At 41.6% G+C, this 16,743-nt stretch overlaps 1 protein-coding gene across 8 annotated transcripts in view; it reads left to right on the top strand.

The window, feature by feature from the left end:
* The window catches only part of MAP7 (microtubule associated protein 7), a 176,157-nt gene that overhangs the window by 119,774 nt on the left and 39,640 nt on the right, over nt 1-16,743 (top strand). For all 8 annotated transcript variants that reach the window (XM_032593255.1, XM_030316425.1, XM_030316428.2 and 5 more), the window contains exons 3-5: nt 597-674; nt 14,019-14,182; nt 14,663-14,780. In XM_032593255.1, coding sequence (XP_032449146.1) covers nt 597-674; nt 14,019-14,182; nt 14,663-14,780 — 360 coding nt within the window. The remainder of the gene's footprint in view (nt 1-596; nt 675-14,018; nt 14,183-14,662; nt 14,781-16,743) is intronic.

Below are 16,743 nucleotides of genomic sequence, written 5' to 3'. Positions count from 1 at the left end.
TAGAAGTTCACTAGCTTAGGAACAACAAAGCATCGTATATATTGTTGGATAGAAACAGGCAAAAGGCTACAGTAATGTCATGTTTTTACATAATGGGTTTTTGTTTTTTGGCTGTGTGTCTTTTTTTTCTTTTTAAAACTTTTCCCCCATTTTTGTGGAGGTAGAACTGACATACGCCACCCCGTACATCGAAGGTGTGTGGCATAATGATGTGACTTAACCTATGTTGTGAAATGATCACCCACCCCAGTCAGGTCAGTTAACATCCATCATCTCCTATAGATATGGGGGTGGGAAAAAAAGGTGTTTTGTTTTGTTTTGTTTTTTCTCCTTGTGATGAGAAGTCTTAGGATATGTAATCCTATTCTCTTATGTAATGTCTTTGAACAGAAGAAAAAGACATTACATAAGAGAGTATATCTTGGCGTATATCAATGCTTGGAAGTTCTCAGAAAAACGATGTAATAATAAAGTGTATCACCGGAACTATAGCCATCAATGGTAATTGTTGTTAAGACGTCGTGATATTTTATCCATCGAATTTAGCAGTATCAGAAAATCTGCCCTTCTCCTAACATGTTTGCTCTCCTTTTCAGACCCTCCTCCCGTGCTGCGGGTTGATGACCGGCAGCGGCTGGCCCGGGAGCGGCGCGAGGAGCGGGAGAAGCAGCTAGGTATCCATCCCCTAGCCCCCATCCGGTCCTGCGGGGACGCCGCTGTGCAGATGTTGCTTTTCACCTCCGGGCTCAGGGACGCTTCCCGTTGAGCCAGTGGCCATCACTGTAACAACCATGCGTGTCTTTACGAGTTGTACAGAGGGACGTGAAACACAACTTAGTATGTGATGGAAACATCGGGCTAAACTGTAAGCAGCAGTAAAGGCCAGGCCAGGATTGAGGTCGTTTTCACTTTGTTTCTCATAATCACGGTTTCATGTGGCACCTGAGAGAATGTAGTTATAAGAGGCGTGAGGGCTCAGCTTACATTTTACAGCGTAAAAAAAAAAGCAAACAAACCAAGAACAGTAAGCTTATGGTTCTTTTTTATGTGAGCAGTCACGAGCACACGCACTGCCAGGGCACTTCCTGCTTTCCGTGTGAAAAAACTGCTGCTGTTGAATCTATAGACAGAGGCTACCAGCACGCTGCCAGGAAAAAGGCAAAGCCTCCTGCTGAGCTGTCTGATTTTTCGCTTGTTACCTAAGGTCGTTGTGAAAGGTTAGCAGCTATGGTGCTGCCACGTAATCACCCGGAGAGCTGCGTCCTGACGACTGCCTTACCAGGAAGCCAAGATAAAGCGCTATTGTCTCCCAGAACTTTGAGCAAGGATGCCAGTGCCCACTCCCCCTTTACTTTGATGCCCATTTATGCAAAACTGCTAAAACAGGATACTGTCTTTACATCCCTTGGAAAGATGAAATGCCTGTCAGTGCATCTCAGTGTTTCCAGAATGTCTCTAATTTAAAACTAGAACTGACTGAGGTTGCCACCATGTTTCCAGGAGATGACCCATGACTTTTCTAGAGTTCCACTGCATTTTGTAAGAGTTCATGTTTCAGTTGGAGAAGAACCCGGCACCTGTCCCCCATCTTTTCTATCGCTCTTATTCACAACCCCAAATTTGGGAGATTCACTGCAAGCTGATTTTCAAGTCTGTTGACGTTATTTAATTCTTTCTCTCCCTTGCCATAATGGTCATGCGAGGTCAGTTGTTTTCCTGCCAAGGTCTTTTCAACACAGATTTCAGCAACGTGGTGGGAGGGAACGAGCTCTGCTGCTTTTCTGTGCCTCAACTTTCCACCCAGGCTCGAAGTGCCCTGTCCCTGATAGGCTTCCTGCAGGCTGGTGGGTTCCTGGAGGGCAGGGATGTGTGTGGCCATCAGGCTCGTGCTTTCCCAGAAGTACTCTGCAGCCTGGGTATCTTCCTCCTGCGAGCGATGCCCACCACTCCCTGATTCAGGTCGGCTTGACAAGTGGATCAGATCAGAGGAAATAGAGCCAGTGAAGCAGAAAGAGACTCCAGATAAGCAAAAAGAAGAAACTGCCCACTGCTCTGGGATGGCTGGTATTGCACTCTGTGTTTGGATCCATCCAAGGGTTAGCACTTGAACCCTCTCCCGTCTCTGCCTGCTCCAGCTGGGTCAGGTCTCACCCTATCAAATCTCTCCTTAGACTTGCAACGTGGATTTCTTTCTGTGCGAGAAGTAGCTCCATAGTGTCAGGAGACTACTCTGTTAACGATTTAAATCCCATTGCGAAGTAGCTTTTACACATTAACTCATATCTTTCTGTTTGAGTGTGTGTTTCAGAGCCAAGCGCTATTAGTTTTTTTGTGGAAAGCATGAACATGCTGGCCAAACAAAAATGATTTCACTTCTTATTCTATAAAGTTGTAAGATGTATAGCTTTGGGCTGCACACTCTGCAAGTTGCCTAGCTTTGTATATTGAGTGGCTCAATTTTTTTCTTTTTTTTTTTTAATTTTTTTTTTTTTTAACATTTCTTTATTTTTGAGACAGAGAGAGACAGAGCATGAACAGGGGAGGGTCAGAGAGAGGGAGACACAGAATCTGAAATAGGCTCCAGGCTCTGAGCTGTCAGCCCAGAGCCCGATGCGGGGCTCAAACTCATGGACCGCGAGATCATGACCTGAGCCGAAGTCGGACGCCCAACCGACTGAGCCACCTAGGCGCCCCTCAATTTTTTTCTTAAGATGTAGACCCAATTTCAATTCATATCCACAGGACAGAACACGACTCATTAATTTATAAATTCAAAAACCTTATTTGCCAGGTACTGTGTTCAAAAGACAAGGAGAGATTAAGACCCAACATTCCAGGGCTAGTTGTAGTGTAGGGGGACGGGGGATAAACCCACAGCAATTATAATAGGAGGTGGTATTGAAAGGGTGTCACGTGCCACTGGAGATTCCCACTAGAGGATGTAGAGGTGCTATCCCGGAAGATACAAGAGGCAGAGACTGTAGAACAATGATACAGGGATAGGCGGGAAAAGGTATTTGCTAAGAGTCTGACCCATCATGCTCCTTAGATTATATGATATGGGTGAAAGTCATTTTCAGATGATTGTATTATCCTGTTACTACAACTTGACTTTTTTGGTGAGGTAGCACATAACATACATAGTTTTTCTTCTTATCCCTTCCGTGTTCAATAAATATCATGGCTTCCTTAATTCTGATCTTTTTGTTGTTGAAAATCATAATTTTAATGAAGTGTATCAGTCCTATATTTAATGAAATATATCAGTCCTTTTATTTTTTATTGGCATTAATTGCATTTTCTTTCTAGATTGTAAACAGTGACTTTTTGCCTAATTTTTTCCATTTAAGCCATCATAGCAGCAACTAAATCTCGAGAGACTCTCTTCAGCCTTCATAAATCTACCTGTAAGCATACATGTGCGCACACATACATACGTTTGTAAAAGAGTCCTCTAAAACCTAGCATCAAACTTAAATTATGCCTTACAATATATAAGGATTTTTTAAAAATCTTAAGTGCTAAAAATCAAAGGGCACACCTGAGCAACCATCTTTAAACTGTGCTTTGCAAAAACTATAATGACAGTAGAATGTTAAAAAAGAAGGGGTGAGGGGCTGTCACATAATAACAGATCTCTGGAATGTGGTAGCACCAACTGTTACCAAGCTTTCAAACTTTAAAGCTTTTCAAGTTAAAAAAAAAAAAAAGAAAAGAAATGGAATACATTCCATAAGTTCCAACAAAGCAAAGTTTAAAATGATTGGTCATTCAGCCTGATTATTCACTGTTAGATGTGGGTTGAAATTGACATTGAAATCATTAAAGACTTTTGTTTTAATCCATGTTTTTAAAAAAGCAAGGTAGAGAGGGAGAATAAAGGTCTTTTTGTTTTGGGTGGCATGTCATGTTTGTACTATTTTGCAAACAGGGAGGACCTATTAATAACTTTCTGTGGGTTAAATCTCTGAGTCATGTTTTAATGCTTTTATGGTAGGATTATGTCATGTGCCTTGTTCTTTCTACATTATCCTTCAATTTATAACATAAAGCCAGGTGTAATTCTTCATGTTTGGGACTGTTCTGTCCATTTGGTTGAGCACACGTACTCTGAAAGCTTTATTTTTCTGTCTTAAAAGCTTTATACATGAAAGATATCCTCAACCACTCTGTTTCCTCTGATTCTGTTCAGGCCATTCCTTCAAACTCCCCTTTCTTGACTTCTGCATCTTTTTCACCGTCTCTCCTCTAAGCTGTAATTTTGTTTTTTCCCAAGGGGAAAAGAAATTCATTTGTTCTCATTGGTTTCAACTCTCCTTTTTTGATGATAAGAGTTCTTCACGTTCAGCAGCTCATAAGGCTGTGGATGCTTCCCCCCCACCCCTTACCTGAACCTCAGCTTCTGTATAACTAGCTTGTTCGTCAACTTTCATTCCCAAACTGACTCCTCTAGGTGATTCTTGTGTCCTGATCAATTGCACCAATATCTTTCTGGCCCTAAGAAATCATTTCTTTCAGCTCTTTTTGGTACGTGTGCTATTGCTGGAGGCACTGGCATCTTTCTGAGTACCAGTCTTAGCTGTTGGATCTTTTGCATAATAACACATTTTTCTCTTCCTTGGTGGCCCAGTGCTGGGCACTACTAGTCTCCACCTCAGGCCACTTGTAGTTATCAGTGGTTAGCCAGACTCAGCCTGGTCTTCAAGCTGGAGCGTCAGCCATCTCAAGCCTAGTATGTAGGTGGAAGTTGCCATGTTCTCTCTGTCCCTCAATCCAGTTAATCATGAGACTAGCTGACGCTGTCTTCAAAATGAATCTCAGATCCATGCCTTTAAATTTGCTGCCTGTGCTATTATCCTAGTCCAGGCCTTCATAAACTTGTGTCTTAATCACCAAAATCATCTCATAGATGTTATTTCTCCAGCTGTGTCACGGTTAGCACCACCCCCTCTTTTTGAAGACTTCCTGGTCTTCATTGGCTTTTCCTGTTTTGGAAATTCGATCATTTTCTCATTCTGTATTATCTTTTGCATAACATCATATTTTTGCTAGCATTCTAATGCTGTTGTTTTTTAATGTTGATTTATTTTGAGAGGGAGAGAGAGAGCATGAGCAGGGGAGAGGCAGACAGAGAAGGAGAGACAGAATCCCAAGCAGGATCTGCGCTGTGAGCACAGAGCCCCACACAGGGCTTGAACTCACAGACCAGGAGATGATGACCTGAGCCAAAATCAAGAGGTGCTTAACTGACTAAACCACCCAGGTGCCCCGTTCTTTTTTGTTTTTTTAATTTTTTTAAATATTTATTTATTTTGAGAGAGAAGGAGACAGATTGTAAGTGGGGGAGGAGCAGAGACGGAGGGAGGCAGAGACTCTGACGCAGGCTCCACACTCTGAGCTGTCCACACAGAGCCTGACGCGGGGCTCGAACTCACGAACTGCAAGATCATGACCTGAGCCAAATCAGATGCTTAACAGACTGAGCCACCCAGGCACTCCTGGGTACCCCATTCTAATGCTGTTTTATGCTCTAATGAACTTTTCCTAGTTGGATTTTATATAACTTCCTTGTTGCATATATTTTAAACTTTTAAAGGCTGTGACCATAGTTTTCTAATTCTTTGTATCCCAATACGTGGCACAGTACTAATTTTAAAACAGACATATAGTAAATATTTGCTGATGTTCCTTACTCTGTGGTCTTTCATGAAATACTAATAATAAATAACAGTGGGCCAAACAACATTCTACTCTGCATTATCACATTAGTAGCAAATGAGCACCGTGGTTGTACTTTTTGTGTGAATCTGCCATAATTGCTAATGTAAGCTATTTTATAGAATATTTATTTTATTTTTACATCATGATAAGTTAGCTTGAGAGAAGAACTGAGAGAATCTAGAAAGATGGAATAGATAGATTTTCCTTCTGCCATAGCAGCTATTTAAGCATGTCTTTGATATGTCTTTGGTATTACTGTCAACATCCAAGCATGCATATATATTTTACTTACTTGTTTATGGTCTGTCTGCCCCCACTGGGATATAAGCTCCACGAGAGAAAGAATTTGTGTCATTTTGTCATTTTTTTTTTTAATTTTTTTTTCAACGTTTTTATTTATTTTTGGGACAGAGAGAGACAGAGCATGAACGGGGGAGGGGCAGAGAGAGAGGGAGACACAGAATCTGAAACAGGCTCCAGGCTCTGAGCCATCAGCCCAGAGCCCGACGCGGGGCTCGAACTCACGGACTGCGAGATCGTGACCTGGCTGAAGTCGGACGCTTAACCGACTGCGCCACCCAGGCGCCCCGATTTTGTCATTTTTTTTTAAGTTTGTTTGTTTATTTTGAGGTGGGGGGAGGGGCAGAGAGAGAGAATCCCAACTCATGAACCGTGAGATCATGACCTGAGCGTCAAGAGTCTGACACTTCACTGACTGAGCCACTCAGGCGCCCCATTTTGTCATTTCTGTAGCCCAGTACATATTAACAGTGCCTGGAAGCATTGGACTGTTGATGCTCAACCGTTGTTGTTGAATGTTCAACGAATAGTAAGCATATGCATGTTAACGTAAATAGAGGTGAATGCAGCAAGTGTACTGCGAATGAGTTAAGGCATCACCCACTTACCAGGTAATACCTACCCTTCTAATAGTTCAGTGAGACAAGTCTTAGATTCTTCTTCTTAACCATTTTCTCAGAGGAACAAGGATACAGAGGTCATCTATACAATACTTGTGCCTTAAAACTATTTGGTTTTCAAATTTGCTATAAAACTGATAGCATTACAATATGTTGACAGATTCAAGAGAGCACTTACAGAGATGTCTAGCAGGCGAATAGTCTTCTGCACTTGGGGAAATACAGCGTTCCCCTTTCTGAAGATGATACAGGTTAAGTTTGAAATCAGCATGAATAGTGTCACATTCCCAACTGGGGCTTTCTGGCGTTCTGTGACATCATGAAAGATTATCAGAGAATTGTATGATTGATTCAAGTAGCTCGTGAAGAAAAATGTGAGCTTAGAAAACCTATCATTCAATTTATTCATAGTGGTTTTGTAGCTAAGTTCAAAGCTGTACAAGAGATCTATCATACTATAATATTGTTAGAAATCATGAAGATAATATGGAAAAGATTTGTGGGGGGGGCCCTGAGTGGCTCAGTAAGCATCCAACTCTTGATGTTGGCTCAGGTCATGATCTCGTGGTTTGTGAGACCCAGCTCCACATCGGGCTCTGTGCTGAGAGCGTCGAGCCTTGGGGTTCTCTCTTTGCCTCTTTCTCTGTCTCTCTCTGTCTTCTCTCTCTCTCAAAATAAATACGTAAATATTTAAAAAATAATAATAGAAAATAAAAGAAGCTTTTGACCTTCAAACAAACATCAGTCGACTTATATTTGAGTTTTTTTCTGTAGGTAATTTTATTAGACTTCTTTGCCCTTCCAGTCATAGCTTTGTATTTTGCCTTTTTTTTTTTTTTTTTTTTTAACCTCCCTGATCTCAGTGTGTTGTGAACGCAGGGACAGCACTGTTAGTAAGAGCATGGTCAAAAGATGAACAATCATTTCAGCCTGACTTGAATGTTCATCTCAAAAACGTTGATGGGGGATTAGGATTAATTAGTAAACAACCAATAATGCTGTACCCAGTAGAGTCAGATGCAAAGCTGCCCCTGATCTCACACTTCACTTTATTCCATTAGCACAGTCGGTGGTTTTGACAAGACTATCCACAAAAAGACATGTATGAATTTTGGGACAGCAGTCTTCCTAATCCAAATTGCTACTGGGCAGAACTTTGACAGATCTGTGGCTAATCTTGGCATCTAGTCTCTGAAGTGGTCACTTAATGAATGTAGTGTACAAAAGCCCGTAAGGCTGTCTGGCAGGCTGTGAACAGCTAAGGGATCTGGATACACGTTAGTGGGAGGGATATGGATGTGAGCACATACCACAGCAGCTATATCATGAGTCAAGCTCAGGACTGGCAAGAATAAATGCTTGTTGCAGGATGGATTTGGTAACGCAGAGGCTGAAGCTCTAACATAAAACAAATGAATCATTGTGACTAAGCAGCCATTATTTGTTTCTCCAGAACTGACTTTGCCTTTGAGGCTGAAGATTAAAAGATCTTAAAATCTGAAAAGTGAGGGGCCTTGTAAATAGATGATGATAAAGGCTAAGAGTGATATGAGAAGATCAGGCTCTTCACATTGGATGACCAACTTGTCCCCAATACAGAGCAGGAGTCTAGTCCCTGGGAGGTGTTGCACATCACGCCCTTCCACATAATGGCTCATTGTTTGCTTGTAGAGTCAGACAGTCCAGGGATTGAATTCCAGTTCCACCTCTGACTTATTGTGAGACATCAGGCATGTGACGTCACTTCTCTGTGTCTCAGACTTCTTATAATAAGGTTAATAGCAGTGTCTACCTCACTGAGTGGCTGTGAAGATAATGCCTGTGAATCACTTGGTGTCAGCACAAAGTGAGCTGAAGACATCTCACCGAGGTGAAAAAATGAGGGTGGCAGACCATGTGATTCCACAGATACTGATTTAGATGCCTGGGATTGGAGAAGCCTCATGTTTCCCGGCTGGGGGAGACAGAGAGAGAGGGTTGTTTGTGTCTCCTGGTCCAGCAGGGTAGGGCTCAGTAGACCTGCCAGGTGAGGAGGATGGCAACATTTTTTTAAGGAGTAAAGAGGATTTGGGGTAAGGTGGTAACTAACTAAAAGATTCCAAGGACATCAGTTGATCTGTGTGCTTGAGCACAACCCCCACTTACTTTAGCAGAGGCTGAACACGCCTTGAAGCCTGGCCCTGAAGATAGAAAGTCATGGATAGTATTGCATTCTTCTATCAAAAGTCCTTCAGCCCATGTATAAGGAGGGCTCTTGGGTCTTCCACAGGTATAAACTGCTCCCCCAGCCCCTCAGTCCCATTTAGTTTTCTACGGTGTGCAGGGAGGAAGGCCCCTCAGGGGCGGGAGACCTGATTGTAATTACACACAGCTCCTCAAAGAGAAAAACAAAAATTGAGTCCTGGGAGTTAATTGGAAAAGATCTTGGAGATCATTTTGTACATACCCTCTAATTTAGAAGTCAGGTAGGTTGGCTAATTTTCCCAAAGTCACGCAAAATTAGTAGCAGAATCAAAGCCTGAACTCAGATATTAGCACTTGTCATCTTCTGATTCTTTATGATATTCCTGGCTATGCTGGTACCCGGTGTTAGCAGGCACCGAGTCATATCCTTCCATAGCTTAATATGAAACCAACACAGCAGTTCTGTAGGTTTCAGAGATGACGTGATAACATGGCTCTACTCTCTGAATGTCACATTTTTCTTTTTGTCGTATGGTAGTGACACCTGTACTTACACAGATGTAAGCCTGTTCAGGACCAGACTGCAGGGTGCCTAGGTGGCTCAGTCGGTTGAGCGTCCGACTTCGGCTCAGGTCATGATCTCAGGGCTCATGAGTTCGAGCCCCACATCAGGCTCTGTGCTGACAGCTCGGAGCCTGGAGCCTGCTTTGGATTCTGTCTCCCTCTCTCCCTGCCTCTCTCCTGCTTGTACTCTGTCTCTCCTTTTCTCTCAAAAGTAAATAAACATTAAAAAAAAAAAAAAAGGACCAGGCCGGGCACTAGATTGTTGAGTGACTGGAGCAGGGAGTCCATCCAGCCCACGAGTGTGCTGTCTGAGTAGTTGGTCCTACCTGTGTTCTTCCCATCAGCTGCATTCCCTCTGGGGCAGCAGGGCAGGAATCGGTCTGCTTGTCATAAAGATTCGCTCATGTTAATTATCTGTATGTATTGAGCTCCTGCTGTGTGTTGGCCCAGGGCTGAGCACTCCGCATGTCACCCTGAGCCCACCGAGACCCTGTCAGGAAAATGGCACCATGGCAACTTGAGGAAATGAGACCACAGAAGTCACCACTTGCTCAGTGGCAGATGAATGGTAAATGGCAGGCCTGGGGGTGGACTCCCAGTCCTGTGAGCCCTGAGCCTGTGCTTTATCCGCTACAGGACTTTGCCTATCATTTTTGAATTCCTTTTAGTACAAGAGTCACTGTGTGTTTCTAAATGGAGTCCAAAATGATGGTGGGTTTCTCCTTTATGTGTCGCTGTCATACTGTTAATAGTGTCCCCTTTGCATGGCACTGATACATTGTTAGTGTCATTAAAGTATGATCCCGGTAGCAGCAGCTCAGGGGTGGAACTGATTTATCAATGGCCAGTGTTTCAGGGGCTTCAGTCGGTTTTCATTTTATTTTATGTTCTGATACCCAGAATCCAGGGAAAAATTAGAACTTCATGAGAATAAAGGTTAATAATACTATGATTCCTTTTTTGTACATGCTGTTCTTTTACAGAGCTGCCTCTATGAAATGAGTGATTGTTAATGACTTAAATGTGAAGAAATTGTTGTACTCATCTGCTCAGGCTGCCATGATGAAATACCATAGACTGGGGGCTTAAACAGCAGATATTTATTTTCTTACCATTTGGGACACTGGAAAGTCCAAGATTAAGGTTCTGGCAGGGTTCACTTTCTGGTGAGACACCTCTTCTGGCTTGCAGATGTCTGCTTTCTTCTCATGTGGTCTTTCCTCTGAGCATGAAGAGAGAGGGAGAGTGAGCTCTCTGGTGTTTCTTTTTATAAGAATCACTAAACCTATTGGGTCAGGGCCTCACCCTTATGACCTCATTTATTTATTTATTTGTTTAAAAAAATCTATTTGTTATTTATTTTGAGGGAGAGAGAATGTACACGGGGGACAGGGGCAGAGAGAAAGGAAGAGAAAGAATCCCAAGCAGACTCTGAGATGTCAACGCGGAGCCTGACACGGAGCTCAATCTCACCAACCATGAGATCGTGACCTGAGCCGCAATCAAGAGTCAGAAGCTTAACCAACTGAGCCACCCAGGCGCTCCCCTTGTGACCTCATTTAAACAGGATTACCTTCTATAGGCCCTGTCTCCAAATATAGTCACATTGAGCATTAAGGCTTCAACATGTGAATTTAGGGATGGGGGTGGGGGTGGGGCAGAGAAGGGCAAGTTCAGTCCATAGCAGTTGTTGATTGTTTTCTTGTGTTCAAATCTCTCATTTCTGAAGGAGAAAATACAAGACTTTGACATTACTTATCATTTACACAGTGTTTTAAATAAGTAAATTAAATGAACTTTCATAGAATAAATTAACTTCTACTTCTCATTAAATAATTGAAATATTTTATGTGCTGTCCTTCAATGTAAAAGATACATGATCTGTACTTGGTAATATTGCTAACGCTCACCAACAGAGTCTACAATAATACAAAAGTGTCGTTTGCTCTTTCACCATCATTTGCCCCGTTCTCTTTGTAACTGTTTAAAGGCAAGGTAATAGGATCTCCACTTCCTGCTAGAAAATAGAAGTAGAACTCAATTAGAGCTCATGGATAAGGAAATATTATTCCTTAAAAAGATTATTTGAGGTAAAATTAATTATTTTTTATAACCTCTAGCCCTCTAGTGATTTATAGCACAACCTTAAGCACTACCTTTGATTTTCTGAATTGAAATCATAGTGATGATGATGATGATGATGATGATGATGACGACGACAACAGATTTGGCAATAATCGCTAATATTTGTTGAATGCTTAATAATGTTTAATAATAACATACCCTAAAACTATGTTAAGTGTAGTTCTTCTTTTACTCCTTACAGGAAACCCATGGGGAAGGTCCTATATTTAGCCACAGTTTACCCTGACAAAAGTGAGGCATTGGGAGATTAAGTAACTTGCCCAAGACCACACAGTTATGGGTGAATGAATCAGGAAGTAGTGCCCAGTGAATCAGGAAGTAATTATTAAGACTTTTAGATATGTTCAAGTTGTGAAAAGCACTATGATGAATGAGGGGAAGGGGGGAAAGCAGAGAAAACCTTTGCTACCTAGAAATCAGAATAGAAGATATGCCGGTTTGTGGTAGATGTTGTAAGAGCAGCATTGACACCCCCCACCCCCCAGAAGAGCTGAAGCTCCTGCAGAAGACCTTGAGGGCAGTGTTCCTCCAAATGCCATCAGTAGACCACTTGGGACCACCTAGAATCTCTTGGGAGGCAGTTTTCTGGGCCCCATCCTAGAATTAATGAATATGAATATGAGGGTTGGAGCCCAGGAATTTGCATTTTAACTACTATCCCCCCAACACACACATACACACGTACCCCCTTCCAGAGGTGATCCTGAAATACATTGTAAGACCCCTGCCTTAAAGGATGGATCTGTTGGAATTAACAATGATGGCAGCTTTCTCAACAGGGAAAGAGATGGAAGCAAAGAGATGCAAGAAGCATGGGTTATTTGGGAGGTGCAAGAAGGAAACAGGACTAATTAGAAGTAAGAGGCTCTTCTGGAAAGCAATGCAGAATAAGGCCACATAAGGATATTAAGGCCAAGTTTAGGTAGGACTTTAGAAATCAGTGGAGTTTCAGTTAAGTGAGAAAATAACCACAAATACTCATGAGCGAGAAAATAGCCTGATGAAAAACATGACTTAAGGAAAATTACCTGTGAATTGATAAATTCTTATTTTACAAATATATCTTACTGGTTTTAAAAAATATTTTCTTAATATTTCATAAGCATTTTTTCTTGTTTTGTCTTTTGGCTTCTGGGACATCTTATAGGAAGAGACAAGATGACATTCATAAATATCCTCAAAGAATCTGAAGTTTTCCTCAACATGGGGTATAAAAGTCAAAGACTATATAGTTTGAAAGCCAAGAGTTAAGAAATAGATGGGTCTTACTGCCTGTATCCAGGCTTCAAGGTATAAAGCTATTTCTTTTTTCTGCCTGAGACCCTTACCCATTGCCTGTGGGAGTATAAATTGGTGTGACTTCCACAGAGGACAGTGTGAGAGTATCTATCAAAATGTTAAGTGTAGGGGCACCTGGGTGGCTCAGTCGGTTGAGCGTCTAACTTCAGCTCAGGTCGTGATCTCACAGCTCGTGAGTTTGAGCCCCGTGTTGGACTCTGTGCTGACAACTCAGAGCCTGGAGCCTGTTTCAGATTCTGTGTCTCCCTCTTTCTCTGACCCTCCCCTGTTCATGCTGTCTCTCTGTCTCAAAAATAAATAAATGTTAAAAAAATTTTTTTTTAAATAACATTTTAACTTATATGCCATTCAGTATCCTCAGGGTTTATGCTCTAAATTTTGTTTGGACTCTTTTACCTACTGTGTTAATAGATCATATTAAAGATAGGTTTATCACAGCTCAAGGAAGCATCATACTAAAAAAAAAAAAAGTTTTGTTGGCTATGTGTTCCCCTAAAATGAGGAAGGTAGGAACATGGATATGTAAAGGAGAAAAGAAGCATTCCATCACTGAACAATATTTTTTGAATTGTTTATTTTCATTCAGGCTGTGATAGTAAGTCTTATCTAACCACAGCGTGAGCGTCTCAGACACCAGATCTGCTTACTTAGTCCCTCACGTCACTTAGGTGACTCAGTGTGATAAATCCATGAGGCATTTAATGTATCTTTTATCAACCATCAATTCTGGGGATTTTGTCCCAAATTCTTTTAATGTTTTCAGAGAACCAGTGCTTTGTTGAAACAAATGTAGTCACAGGCTTTTGATCTGGAGGATGATCCCATTTTTTTTTAGAGAGAGAGAGAGAGATGGATGGTGCCATTGGTTTTGTCAATAGTCAGAATTGAGACCAGAGCATGTGATGTATGCATTACTCTGTTGTAATAATATACCAAACTACAGGACTGTAGGGGATTCCCAAAAAGTAGAATTCAGTGCATCTTCTTCTTGGACCTCATTGTCAGCATACTAAATTATGCTATAAATTAACAGTGGTACTTTTTCCTGAAAATGTGAGGAAAGCAAAGGCCAGGCTTGGTAAAGACAAAACCAAAGAACTCCTACCTGTTCCTGTGGGCTGTTTATACAGTCCTGCCTGTTTAAGTTTTAAACCAGCCTATATTTCCCTTGTTTTTCTCCTGAAGCTGCGAGAGAAATCATCTGGTTAGAAAGGGAAGAGCGAGCCCGGCAGCACTATGAAAAGCACCTGGAAGAGCGGAAGAAGAAGCTGGAAGAGCAGAGGCTGAAGGAGGAGCGGAGGAGGGCTGCTGTGGAGGAAAAGCGGAGGCAGAGACTGGAGGAAGACAAAGTAAGACGCCGCCCCGGGAAGTACACAGGAGATTTGTCTGTTTCAGAAATGCAACACATTTACTATGAAACCTTCCATTAAGGTGCTGGGGTGCATAGCAGAATTAAGGAATCAGTTTTATAGATAGTCACAGCTTCTAGGGAGGTTGGGGTATGGAAGGCAGGTCCCAAATGGCGTGATTGTTGCAGTTACTTCCCTAGAAACTTTAAAAGCCCAGGTGTCTGGTCTTCGAGCTATAACTTATTTATGTTCAGTTCGCCCATATGAAAGTATTGAGACGCTTTATCACCTGGGACCTGATGATTTCAGTAACCATCCCAAGTTGATAACTCCTCCCACCCTAAGATAAGGCGTCAAAGTTAGGAAGTAGGAGTACTAAGGTAAAGATTTCAGTGGTGCCTTCCTCCATTCTGCCTTAAGTTGAAGAAGCCTCAAGCAACCAGGTTGAATCTAATCTTCCACTCCTCTGCTTCATTTGAGGAACGCCATGAAGCTGTTGTACGGCGTACAATGGAAAGGAGCCAGAAGCCAAGACAGAAGCATAACCGCTGGTCATGGGGAGGCTCTCTCCATGGGAGCCCCAGCATCCACAGTGCAGGTAAACAAACAGTGATCGCCTTCAAAATCACTCCTTTCTTCCTGGACAGTAAAAGGACAGTTGCTTCTTTTTCTCTAAGTCTGTGTTTCCAAAACAAAAATCCTGCTGAAATAATTCAACTATAATGAAATGATGATCCTAGCTGTTTGAGGATAAGAGGGTGATGGAGGTAAGATAAGATTCTCTCTCTCCCATAACACAGGCTGCTTTTCTCTTTGGTTACATAGTTCCTTGAAGAGATAGAAATCTATGCAATGTTTCTAAGTAAACGTGCAGTTTCCACTCTGCATTATTTTAAGTAATCCTTTACATTAAGTTGTCAGGTTTATGGAATAAATTCACCAGTTTTGTCTTCCTCTCTGGAAGAATCCTAGCAGTATTCACTGATCAAAATCGATACTATGAACTTGTGTATTCAGACCTTAGAGTGTGTGCAGTTTTAATGCTCCGTGGGAGAAAGTGCAGGTTCTGAAACCAGAACCAGTGAATGCCTCAGCTATTATTCCCTTGTTCTTGAATAGACATAAAATCATACTGAAATTTGGACATAGTGAAAGGCTTTATTTTTGTACTGTAAATTCAATGAACCTTGAATTTTATATAGTGCGTCAGTTTTTTTCCATCTGTGTGAGTCTAATAACTTTTTTTTTTTTTTTTTTTTTTTTACTTTGAAAAATCATTGTCTTACATTCTGTCCCCAGGTGGTTTTGTTGCATCATCATTCACCTTTCTCGATTTAGCAGGCCTGGACCACCACTTCACAACTCTTGGTGGTACTAGAAAATCTGGTACAGACATCCCCGTGGTTGCCGGTTGCCTGACCTGTAGCTAGCACCTCTGACCCAGGGCCAGTTCATCGCTAGCTGAGCCGTCGCCACCTTAGTCATAATGCATGCCTAATACCCCATTGCATAGACCTAGATCTGGGCATGGCACAGTGTTTCTTAAGTGTGATGATGGTAGAACTCAGGTGACTTGAAGGTGTTGAAATAATGTCATTACATGCGATGTGTTTACTTTCTCTTTAAGTGACCGTTTTGGATAAAATCTTTAAAAAAGTGTTTTTTAGTTAATGGATTACCTGGAATCAAAGTACATCCAGTTGGTGTGCCCCCCACCCCACACCCCTGTCAGTACTGCTGTTTCCACTGTTAGTTTTAGCCTAAATAACAATGGATTTTTGCTTACTCTCTTCTTTTATTCCTAACATTCAGTGTATCTTCTAGAACCTCTTTGTTTTAAAAATTCTGAAAGCAAATTATCACGGCTTTCCTGTGGCATTAAACCATACTTAAAAGCACTTTTTGTTCCTTGGCTCTTAATGACCCAGTGGTACAGGGTGGGCATGTGTCAAATCTGTAATCATAAGGATCATTCATGTGTGATATTTTATCCTAAGGGCAGTTTTACATAAACGTTCCATACAGAAAAGCTGTCATAGTATATATTTTTATGACCTTATTTTTCCTTTACTTGGCTTCATGTTTTACTTGTGTCCAGCAGAAGTACACTCTGTTACAGATTTTCAAATATTTTTAAGGGGAAATACAGTCACTTGCCTTTAATTCTTGCTTCCACACTCAGAGTTTAATATATGACCTTCATTTCTGCCACCCAGAGCAAGAGAAACTAATGTTGTATTTGTTAGCTCTTGCATAAAGTCCATTTTTATAAGGGCTGTGAATCAGAGAAAATTGCTGCTGTGCTAAACAGAGAAGTTTGAAAATAACTGGAATTTGCCAAAATTCTCAAAGGTCAGAATGATCTGCTGTGATGTTAAGAGCAGTGACCTGGTCTTACTCACATACAACAATGCCTCACTCAGGATGGGCACTCAGTCAGTGTTTGCTGATCAAAAACCAGATCCTAGAAATTAAATTTAATCTATAGTAAATCAGTGTGTTGCCTTACTGCTCACACATCGACTAGCGCTGGTTTGTAAATTTTTTTTAACGGATTCTTT

Source organism: Lynx canadensis, chromosome B2, assembly GCF_007474595.2.
Source record: "Lynx canadensis isolate LIC74 chromosome B2, mLynCan4.pri.v2, whole genome shotgun sequence".
NCBI lineage: Eukaryota > Metazoa > Chordata > Mammalia > Carnivora > Felidae > Lynx > Lynx canadensis.
The sequence above is the reverse complement of the archived record's forward strand: the minus strand, read 5'-3'. Positions and strand labels throughout refer to the sequence as shown.